Genomic DNA, 12,024 nt, shown 5'->3' with positions numbered 1-12,024 from the left:
CCCTCTGGGGACATCTAGTGGGCACACATAAGCACTACATAGAGCGTAGACACCAGTTTAGAAAACCTGGGGCTGAACTCATGCTGCCCTCGTTTTTGTTTTTACTTCATCATTATTTGGGTTCTCACAGACCCCACTAGTGTATGTATAAAATAGATATTCAAATATTAGCCTCTTTCTTTTCTTCTGACCTTATAAAACCAATATGTAGTAGTATTGTTCTGAACCCAAACAGAATTGACAAATAATTTCCTGTAGAGGCTTTCGGAAACAGTTCACAACCATGTTTTTACATTTACACATATTACATTTAAAAACCGCATTCTTAAGATTACAGATCAGTGTTTACATATCTGTTGGAAATGACTGTATTCCTTAAAAGATGCGATATATAGAATTCAGAGCTTTAATATAGCATCAAACAACTATTTGCTATGTGAAGCTCTCCCTCTGTGTGTGTTGTTATCAGAGCTTCTCCATACTTTGTCGACATCGCCTGCCGTGAGCGAACCAGTGGGGCCCGTTCACATGCACTAACTTGCGCTAAAAGCATGCACACGGCCAGGAAAGGTGTCGTTGAGGAATTACGATGATCTACCCTCCGGCCCCCTCACATTAACTCCGTCAGCTCTGTCAGCACTTTTGCACTGTTAGCCCTGTTAGCCCTGTTAGCAGTGAGCCGCCTGCTCAGTGTTCGCCATGTTGAGAGCCGTTAAGAGGCAATCGAAATTCTCCCAACCTTGTATAGCACCTGTAGCGCCATTTGTATCATATTTGCTACGTGAGTTTCAGAGACCTCTACGTAATTAACATGAGCAATACTTTCCTGAAAAAACTGTTGTATACAATCCTATACATGTCTGCTACCATCTGGTGGAGTTTCCATGCACTGCAGGCAGTAGCAGGCTTTTAAATTCCATTTCCAAAATGGCAACCGTCACAAAGTGACTTTTTCGTTTTCAGCAGGGAAATCGTTGCTAATTTTGAAACAGTTACGGTAAGAATAACATTTATAGTGTTACTAATGTTTCAATATGAATATTTACTGTATTGAAGTAAACTATAATTACTTCATATTTCGTTCCTTATTTTATAGTAAAATTGTGTTGAAAACATAGGTATCAAATATGATACAGCAGGTTTATAAAGTAATAATTCACCTGTAAATCCTTGTATTGTATTTCAGTATGCACTCTGGATTATGCCATATCACAATGCCAAATACACTGTTTTGGTCATTTAATTAAAGTAATTAAAGGTAGTAAGAGTTTTTTATGTATAAAAAAGAAAATCCTTGGCTATCATAACCTTTTGTTATATTGCTAATTAATTAATTAATTAATTAAAAAAAGAAATTCAGAGTAAACAATCAGATGCAAGCAATGCACAGGCAAACACTTCTCCCATGTCAACTGTGGGAAATGTAAAGTCCATCTTTGCAGAAACTGTGCTTTTCCTGCCACGAGGCAAAATAAACAGGTTGTAAAAAGGTTGCTGTTTGGGAAAAAATAAGAACCAAACCAACTGCAATGTTCCAAATGTTCCAAAAGCAATGAAAATCATTAGTTATTGTTTCTAAAATAAACATTGTTGTGATCAATAAATTGACAAATATGCCTGATGTATCAAATGTGATACAAAAAAAATATCATATATGTAAATACAAAAAAAATATTTTTTTTATTTTTTTTGACTAAAGGTCTAATAAACACTTCAATATAAAAAAATCTGAATTTTCTGAATATTATATGATGTGTCAGGCTTTACAGGGTTTTAATATTTACAAAAAGAATAGTCGTGACAAGCTACTACACTACTGCTCGTCTTAATAGGATTCCTATATTTGTTGAAAGACTAACTGGCACCCAGGCTTCAAGTCAAAATTTGAATTTAAACACGCATGTACACATGCACATGAAGAAAAGGGAACAGGAGAGTCATAATGAGTTCATGCTCTGTTTGAATTCTGACCTGCAAAGTGAAGCCAACCACAAGCAGTATAGTTCATGAGACTGAGACTACAGGTTTCATCACTGCATGATAATGCCATGACATCACACACACTAAAACATGTAGTAGGTCATCATTGATAGGTATCATGATCGTTTTATTAATGTATTCTGGGCAATAATTCCGTTAATTTGTGTTTACAGCGCTGCAGTGTGCTGGAATAAATACAAAGGAAAGTACAGAGAGAGAGCATATAAACTGTGAAGGAACAGCCATTGAGGATCCCAGTCCTTTGTCTGTCGACCTAGTTGGACTAAGTCCCATCTTCTGAGTAGCTCATGTTTCTTTTCATTCATCATATCTCAATCTCACTGCCCCATTTGTTGTCCATTTTATTATCCTATCCTAAATCTGTCATATTATCAGCCTCATGGACGCGGCCGTCGTCTTTGACCTGGCCAGCTTATTTTATTTTATTCTATTTCCTTGGTTTCACTTTAATGTTTTTTTTCAGAGAAGGTTTAAGATGAAAGTTACGGCTGAGTTTGTTACATATTACCGTACTGTAATACACATCCTGTTCTTGTGTGGTTTGTCTTGTTACAGTACATATCACACATCAATTGTTGATTACGGTCTACGATGTCTTTTGAGACAGAGTTCTCTGTGGCTATAAATACATCGACAGTTAAGGACTGTCAAACCTGTTTTAAAGATGACACACCACTAAATGGCATTCGGACATCATTGTGGTGTTACAAGGATAACAACCATTATATATGATATTATAGGCTATTGTAAATATAGTTCTTGTTCAAAGTAAATATTGCTAAAGAGGGCCCAAAGATTTCTAGTATTTAAACCAGGATTTCAAGCTAGTAACTCCTGGGGAATCAAAAAAACAAACAGAGAAAGCTGAAACAGAAACAGAAATTAAAAATGAATCATGGAAATACTGTGATGCCACACCATGAATAATTTTGGTGACTCTGATTACATGCTGTTTACTTTGACGGACTTTCACCTCTTTGTCTGACAAACAGATGGCGGAAGTGGCTCTCATAATTCCCATAACAAACTGACGTTTTCCAGATCATGAAGGGAATGCACTGACATCATTAATTGGTATGTACAAACAAAAGAGACGCACACACACACACACACACACACACACACACACACACACACACACACACACACACACACACTGTTATCACAGCAGACAAATTCCCAAATCTTCCCAAATCTTCGAGCCTTATTTTTTTCTTCTTCAAGTTGTGTGAAAGGCCTATTGTTGCCTCTTGTTCATCAACAAAGGAACAAAGGATGCAATGACATAGATGAACAGCTAGTGTAAATAGTGGAACAGCTCAAAACACAGTGTGCTGCGTCCAGTTATCGTTTGAATGCCATTTTATTCTGAAGGATCTGGGCCGGAAGTCTTTATTACTGATGCTGCAGGTGGGCACGAGCAATTAAGGCCCAGTGTATTTCCTGGGATAACGACCAAACTTTCTTGCCAGAAGTTTTGCCAGAGAACGCAAAAGTAGGTATTTTTCCCTTTCATACTTTAAAATTACTTTAAATATTCATGGTACTAATATGTGTATCTTTCTCATCATAATTGTGAGATTGAGTCTCATATTAAACTCAGGTAACAATACTTGCAGCAACATTAAATCAGGCTGACGTTACTGCTGACGTTCACTGTTCATCCCGTGGTTGTTGCAGTGGGAGGTTTGATAGTTTTGCGATGTCAGTTTGTATCTTTTTTATTACCGTTGTCGTAAGACAAATTAAATGTAGCATTCTTAAGTAGTGTGACGTTATGCCGCAATGGGGGAAGTTCAAAGAGGCTCTGGGAACAGTCTACCTGCCCACAGGTGCCAGTGTGGCAAACGGTCCTGACTAAAATGAAAATGAAATGCATGCCAGCCTGAAGAAACAAATACTGCACACATAAGTTACAGCTGACAAACAGCGTTACTATAAAACAGTAAAGTTACAAATACCCAATAATACCCCTAAAATAGTGTTGAGTGACATAAAAGGTCGTAAAAAAAAGAAGCGAAGTGAATACACGGTGGCTGGATACCTCCGTTAACACCTTGCTGGAAAGCGAAGTTCCTCTGGACTTTTCTCTACTCTAGACGATGATGGGGAAGTTCGTCTCTCAAATGTCAGCATGTCTCACACATAAAAGTCGCCCGGAATCGCAGAATCAGAGAGATCAATCCCAAGGTAAGATGGCTTTTTGACTGATTGTTGTTACTTGTATAACTTTATTTTAAAAATAAAAACAGATGCGACATGAAACCAACCGCAGAGGAATGTATGTGAGCATATGTATCTGCCGGTTTAGAATAGATTGTTAATGTATAACTACATTGTACAAAGTATAAATGCGATTAGAAACCATAGACAATATTATTAATTACATTTGATCTGGATGTTTTTCAAGATTACATGATGGAAATATATTATCAGTATCATGAAAACAACTCCTGAAGATTTCTATCTTATTTTTCTTTTATGTACTTGCAGTTATTTGATTGACATCCTTCAGAAGGATAAAAACATAGCTAGTGGCTCTTTGAAACTGTGGTATAGGATAGCGAGTGTAAATTGTGTCTTAATTTTGCCTTTGTGAGAGTGATTTTGTAATGTCAGAATGGTGCTTTTAGCCTGCACTCACTCAGGATTTTGCATTCTCTTCCTTTTTTATTTTGGTTTTATTTATTATTATATTACTATTTAGATGAATTCCATATTTACTATTTACAACATGAATGTATGGCTTTCTGTGTCATCAGCACAAGATGTAATGTCTTTGGGCTTGTGCATTCAAGAGTCATATCTGTACTGATTTAGTTCTTTTGTTGTTTACCTCGTGCTCTCTTTCTGTAACCAGCTCATCTTCTCCCTCTCTGTCTTCTCTTTGCTATTCAGATGAAGTTATTTGTTTTCAGTTTAGTCTGTGCATTTCTGCAAATCAGTCATCAAAATCCGACCAGCCAGTGGACCATGACGCCCCACGGTATACTTGATCTCTATGAAAACACATCACTCACTCCGAGCTTGAGTCATTCTTCCTTCACCTGTTTCAATTCCTGTGTGTCCTCTGTTAGTTCTGGTTGTGGTGGTGGATGGCTCTTTGGGCCAGCAGTCCTTGAGCTGCCTGGAGCAGCCAGAGGAGCTTCTGAGGCGAGACAACAAGGATGAGGATATTTCCTGGAGGAAGAACGGTGTGGAGGAAGCACAGAGAGGAAACGCATATCTGCTGGAGCTGGAGGAAAGCTTTGCGGGGGGAAACTACACCTGCCACAGCAAGGATGGGGCTCTCCTCAATTACACCGAGGTCCTGATCCAAGATGACGAAACTAACAGCAGGAGAATTCTTGTGAAAGACGGCCAAGGTGCGGTCTGATTTGAAATGTTGCATTGTCACTGTTATACAGTAGCTAGATTTGGGGAAAGTGTTTCATCTGGTAAATTCCCGTTTTTTTGTGTTCCCCTTTTCTGCATGTTTCTGTTGCTTCTCTTATTAGGAGATTATTTAGATTGCTCGGCTCAAAATTTCAACGGAGAGTTCCAGTGCTCTTGGACCTGGCACCCCCGACGGGTTAGCAAAGTAGCATTTATCAAAGCTCGACGGTAAGTTCACAAACTGCTAAAATGTTTTGTGCTTTGCTGTCCAATAATAACACAGTATTCTGGCTCATGTCAGAGCTGAGACTACAAAGTGGCATCCATAAATACCTCCTTATGAAAGGATACATAACAAAGTACTTTTTATATGTCATTTAAAGATCAAGGCCATGTCTTGGGATCAGATTCCATGTAACAATAACACAGAGTTATATACGTTTTGCTTTTTCACCTATTTGTCTATAAAAACTGTGACAGTTTATTGGCATGAAATTCAAAGCCAAATTTACAAAATCAGTGTGTCGTCTGAATAAAAAGACAAATTTGTACGCGATTCTATGCAGTCTCTCTGACGACAACAACATCCAGTGTTCAGTGGATGAAAGCGATCAGCGTTGGACATGCTCTTCAGGTCAGAGGAACTTTGGCTGTTCAGTGGATGACAGCGGACACAGGATCTCGTGCCTGGACCAGCAGCACTGCCCCTACGCCGAGGAGAGCCAGCAGATCCACGTCACTGTCTACGTGAAGACGGAGCACTTTCTGGTGGAGAACTACTCCAAATACTTTTACCTGTCAGAGATAGGTGGGACATCTCTGGGGTTTCTTTTGCTGTCACACAATACAGCGTTGTTTGCTTTTCTTTCTGTTCCTCTCTTTGCTTTCATCTCACTCTATATCTTTTTTGTTCGCCCTCGATAGTGAAACCCGACAAGGTGACGATCAATAAAGTCAACACTACGACGATAGAGTGGAGTTACCCGAGCTCCTGGAGCAGTCCCTACTCCTACTTCCCCCTCACTTTCCAGATTGCACAGCTTAGAGGGCGATGCAAAAGGTGTGACAACCAGTGCACTGACTCAAAAGCCACGAAGGTAAGAGGGACCTGCTGAATTGAACTGTGAAAGTGAAGGGAAAATAATATAGAAATGTCACGTTTGTGTCAAATGACAAACCGTAGAGTTACTGCACATAAAAAAAATGATGAGAAGTCATTTATTGTTATTCCTCAGACCTCGACGGTCCACTCTACTTGTCAGTTTGAGGTGAAGCGCAGGGCTAAGGCCGTCTGCATCCGGGCTAAGGATGTTCTGTGTAACTCACAGTGGAGCGACTGGAGCTTTATCAGGTCAGTGCCTCCCAGTGGTGTGAAGTGGGACCAGTTATCCTCGAGGTTTTCCAACCTATTGTCAGTCACCTAACTCCTCCTGCCTGTAAACCAAACTGTGTATACTTTGTTGGTAGCTTTAGCTCTCTGCCAGGTCGTGTGTTGTTTTTATGTTGCTCGTTAGTTTCTACAAAAAAGACATTCTCGGTGCTTTCTGTTGTGAGTTTTGTATGTATCAAAATGGGAGAAAATATTTTCTGTTTATTAATTTTGTACTTCTATTATCACCGATTTTGCACTGATTAATAGACTTGCTTTACATAGTCACATTGTTGACAGCATCAAACTAAACTAGATCTCAGAAACTCACATGATGTAGACTAGCTTGTAACTTCTGTTTTGAAAAGTGCTAAATTCATACATTTTGCTTTGAAATATGAAAATAATGATTATTTCAGACTAATTTCCTTATTATTTGTTTTTCATTACAGATTGAGGAGTCACAAGAAGAACAAACATCAGAAGAAGACAAATGTTACGGAAGAAAAATAATCTCTTAAAATCTCATGTTTATTTATGTTTTTATATATTTATATTCAACTTATTTTATATCATGTAGTTTGTACTATGTAGCCATTCTTAATCATGAGTGAAGAATTAAAATATTTAACACAAGCTTTTTTGTTTATTGCCTAATACAAAACATCACTACCTCACATGTCCTTTTGCTGTATATTGGATTTCCCTTTGTTTCACAGTTACAAGCAGAAGCTTCATTCTAATCCAAGCCATAATTAGAAGAACTGATGTTTAGATTTGAATGATGGCATTGGCAAAGTATTTATTGAAACATACAAAGTTTTCTTTTGTACCACATTCTCGTATTCCCTTTAACAAGGCCTGGACCTCTGTACCTTTTAGTAGAGAACAGAAACATCAATAGCTGTTTCTAAATGACCAATAAACAAAAGGTTTGAATGTTGTCACAGTCTTGTGGCTTTTCCCAGACCAGTTAGGTGAAAGTGTGGCTTTTGGTGGAAACTCTGCCACTCACACTGCAACTCATCACGAAACTGCCGTTGGGCTTTGAACCGTGTCTGTTCTCTCAAAGGAGATATGGCACGAGTGGTATTTCCTCTGTCGCATGCCAATACACATGTTGTTTTTGTGTCGTGTTCTCCTGCCATCTCTCTCTCTCTTGCTCTCTCGGTCCTTCTCCTGAGTACGGCTATGGATTCGTCAGACAACCGAATCACAACTTTGGGACTTTATCATCCTGCACATCTGCTTTACCTCATAAAACACATTAGAAAAGTAGGAAGTCACAGTTTTACATGGGATCTGCTGACAAACAATTTTTTTTAATTTTTTTTTTAAATCAAGTATTCAAATTGCATCCTATAAACTAATGCAAATGAGGGAATGAAATAGTCTATTGAGAGTCCCTGATCTACGCACAGTAATATAAACATCCCTATGAGGGGACTCTCACATACACTATATTGATAGTTAAATGCCAATAGTACGGTATCGACCTCTAAATCACAAAAGAGGCTCATGTTGCTGCTGTTGGGTAACAGCATCAGTCACTGATCCATTTTCAGTTCCAGTAACTTCTCCCCTCTGACAGCAGAGAAAGTGTCTGCGTTACTCAGCCTTACAATAACAGTGATTGAGGTTTAACCACAGTTCACTAACAGCATGTTGGTATATATGGATATATCAGTCCAGTGCTTGTGACAGTCGTATTTATCACTAGCAGTAACTGGAATCACAGAGAGAAGTATTGGTTTTGTCTAGTGCAGTGGTTCCCAACCTCTTTTGGCTTGTGACCCTTAAAGGAAAGCATTGTCAGCATATGACTCCTCATCATAGGTTAGGGCCTGCGGACATACATTGTGAGCAGTTCAACCAAATCATTATTCAAATATAGTTTTTTTTATATTTGGAGAAAGTAGTATTTTACAAGAAAAACAGCAACAAATTTTGTTAAATCAGCATTTTCTCTTTGTAATCCCAATATTGTTTTTTGTTGTCCCTCTCATCATCCATCAACCTGTGACTTAGGGACTCATTTCTGGAGTCCTGGCAGTGGAGAATAATCACAAAGTCCAATGAGTCAGTCGATATAGTAAGTGTACAAGGCACATATACTGTAAGATGAGAAACATTTGCTTGGGATCCAGACGTATCTGAAAGCTCATGTTGTATTTTCTCTCTTGCATTTGCGATGCAAATTTGTAGTTGTTTATCTCTAATAACGAATAGGCAAATTACAGATGTTACCATTTATTTACATTTTAAATCCCACTGTAGAAAAATGTGTCTTTTTACTCTACTAATCAAAACAGATTAAGTGCTTTGGAATGAAACTATTCGTTAATGCACTATTATTCTATGGGAACTAATCACCCTTCAGATATAAAAAGCAGATCCAAACTACCCAAAATTCCAGAGAATTATTAAAGAAATGGATACACAGATTTATTTATTAGCAAAATTCCATGTCACATGTAAGAAAAGCCCAAACCAACAACATCACACCTAAAGAATAGTAGGCCACTCTTCCCAGTATTGGTCCCTTGGCTGGTCAGGAGGTGGTGGTGAACCATCTTTTCACTTCCCCATCATAAAAAGCAGAAGCAGTAAAGTGATGTAAGTGCTTTCGGGGCCGACATGCTGCACATGTTTAACTCGACACCCCTGACCTTTCAGACTTTTAGTTGTTTGCTTTGTGTTCAGGAGGCACTTGACTCATTTTTGATAAACCTTTCTGCTTTTGTCCTTCCATTTCCCCCCCGTTTGAAAAGTCAAAGGGATGAACAATGTTGTAATGCATGCCGTGTGGGTGGGGCACTGGTGAAAGATCCTCTTCAGTATCAGTAGATGTCTGTAAATGTCAATAAATGTTCATGCGCATGTTCAAATAACAGATTATGGAGGTGATCAGTGTTGAGTTCTGGCAGTAGGGCTGCAGCAAATAATTATTTCCATTATCGATTAATCTGACAATTGTTTTCTCAATTAATTTAACTCAACTCAATTACACGTTTCGTCTATAAATTGTCAGAAAATAGTAAAAAAAAAAATGCCAATTCAAATTTCCCAGCTCAAAGTGACATTCAAATTGCTCGTTTTATCTGAATAACAGTCAAGAATTGTAATATATTCAGTTTACTTTTATATATGACAAAAAAGGCGTCTAATCCTCACATGAATAAATCAGGAACAAGCGAGTGTTTGGAATTTTTGCTTAAAATATTACTGAAAGAATATTTTATTAACCTGCCAACCTCCTGTCCCTTCCACCCAGGACCAAGCAATGGACATGGGGTGACAGAGCCTTCACCATAGCTGCCCCCTCCCTCTGAAACTCTCTCCCCAAACACATCCGAGACTGCACTGAACTTTCCGTATTCAAATCCAAAATCAAAACCCACCTTTTCAAAACTGCTTTTAATGTGTGACTATTATTGTTTTATGTTTTTATAGTGTATAGCTTTTATATATGATGATTTTAATGTAAAGTGTCTTTGAGTACTTGGAAAAGCGCTTGATAAATAAAATGTATTATTATTATTATTATTATTATTATTATTATTATTATTATTAAGTGACAAAGCGTTTCAGCTCTGTAGTTTTCAGTATGTTGAATAGGATGATTTATAAAAACTTCTACAAGGTAGCCAGCAGCGATCCCTATACATGGACATGAGCACAGACTGTCTTGAGACGAAGCTCACCATGGACAGCTGAAACTGAGACAGAAGAAACAGATATGAAGATAATTATGTGTACATTAGGAGTACTGATGAGTCAGCCCTGACCTAGGCTCCAGTCGCTCTGTAATGAAGTGTGTGTGCAGCATGTCTCACATGAATTCACTGGAACAAACAGTTTGACCTCTGAATAAAATGACGCATCCATCAGTACACGGATTCACAGTCCTGATGGTGCAGCTTTTTGTGGCCGAATCATTTTTGCTCTTTTAAGAGTAAACATGAAACTAGAGAAAAGGGCAAACTTCAATTTAGTATGAAAAGTGTTCAAAGAAATCACAGCTTCATGATATGTTGTGGCACTGAGAAGAAGCAAAACAAGACCACAACTTGTTTTTACATATGTGAGAAATGTGAACATATTTGATCCAAGAAAAAGGGAGTTAATTAAGTCTTGTACATGAAAAAGGTTAGCAGACTGCAATACATGTATTTCCTAAAGGGGCCACTGGGTAAAGCTGATTGATCATTGCAGAACAACATACTACTGCTACACAAAAACATGATCATTTTTTTTCAGTCATTCCTTTAATCTGAGCTTTTATTACTCAATTGTATACTGGATATAGTAGTACTCTCAGCCCTCTAAAAAATAATTTAATTCAACAAAACGACAACAAAACTCTGGAAAAAACAAATGTCTTTGGCTGAATTGGTCACAACTGAAAGTGGTGAGGAAGGCACTGCTTTGTTTTAAGGGGTCACAAGCCAAAGAGGTTCAGGAAGTTAAGCCCCAGTTTAAATCTTAGAATGTATGAAATAGTATTCATGTTTCATTAAAAACAATATATTTTTTTATAATTAAAGCACATTTAGTATGGTAAAAAAACAAACATATTGTAGTCATTTTGAAATCAAACACTAGCTGAACTGCAAATGGAGAAGTTACCCTCTGCCTTCTTTTCCCCACAAAAACTGAGAAGTCATACATATTGACTTGAAACCTCAAAACAATGAATGTATTCATTCGGAGCAAGAACAAAGAAATCAGGAACATTTGAAAGGATCTGGTAAATCCCCTTTGAGACAATTACCCATTTAGACTGAATCCACATGCTTTATTCTAACAGTTTATCATATGATATCGCCCACATGATCAATTACATTCCCAACTTGTTCCCATGAGTCCACCATGCCCATATTTGTTGACCATGTTAATTTAATAGGTGCAGAGAAACAGCAACTTGGACAGATGGCATTGATCTGTGTTCCACTTACTATGCAAGTGCTACGTTTGAGAATACAATTGATTTAAGGTGGACGCAAAACATTGTAAACATAATCGTTCAATGTCTTTTTTTAGCCACTAGATGGCAACATTGCACCAAATACTGTGACTATAGAGTTTTCAGCTCCACAGGTCTTCGGGTCCCCTGAAGTAGAAATGGAAAAGGTCATGATCGGGAAGTACCACAGATGTGTCGCACAGAAAATGGTATTTGAACAATGGTTTATCACAATTTGTTATATGTGCAAACTATTTATCACTGTTTGCCCCTGATTCCATTTTTAAATTTGCATTTTTCATTCAGTTTAGTA

General features: G+C 37.9%; 1 protein-coding gene across 1 annotated transcript; it reads left to right on the top strand.

Moving 5' to 3' along the window:
- Positions 1–4,114: 4,114 nt before the first annotated feature.
- il12ba (interleukin 12Ba) lies at positions 4,115–7,267 on the top strand. The gene is made up of 8 exons (XM_068715387.1): positions 4,115–4,191; positions 4,900–4,987; positions 5,079–5,366; positions 5,499–5,604; positions 5,943–6,184; positions 6,301–6,473; positions 6,612–6,727; positions 7,198–7,267. Exons 2-8 carry the CDS (start codon positions 4,900–4,902, stop codon positions 7,256–7,258), a joined length of 1,074 nt encoding a protein of 357 aa, XP_068571488.1. The 5' UTR covers positions 4,115–4,191; the 3' UTR covers positions 7,259–7,267.
- Positions 7,268–12,024: the final 4,757 nt, after the last annotated feature.

This window comes from Cebidichthys violaceus, unplaced genomic scaffold, assembly GCF_023349555.1.
Source record: "Cebidichthys violaceus isolate CVI_PGR_0920_01 unplaced genomic scaffold, fCebVio1.0.p SCAF_2, whole genome shotgun sequence".
Classification (NCBI taxonomy): Eukaryota; Metazoa; Chordata; class Actinopteri; order Perciformes; family Stichaeidae; genus Cebidichthys; species Cebidichthys violaceus.
This window is presented reverse-complemented; position numbering and strand designations above follow the sequence as displayed.

Coding starts and splice junctions, on each gene's coding strand:
- il12ba (XM_068715387.1), top strand. CDS start 4,900: ATGAAGTTATTTGTTTTCAGTTTAGTCTGTGCATTTCTGCAAATCAGT. Junction 4,988..5,078: donor GTGGACCATGACGCCCCACG/GTATACTTGATC, acceptor GTCCTCTGTTAG/TTCTGGTTGTGGTGGTGGAT. Junction 6,185..6,300: donor CTTTTACCTGTCAGAGATAG/GTGGGACATCTC, acceptor CGCCCTCGATAG/TGAAACCCGACAAGGTGACG.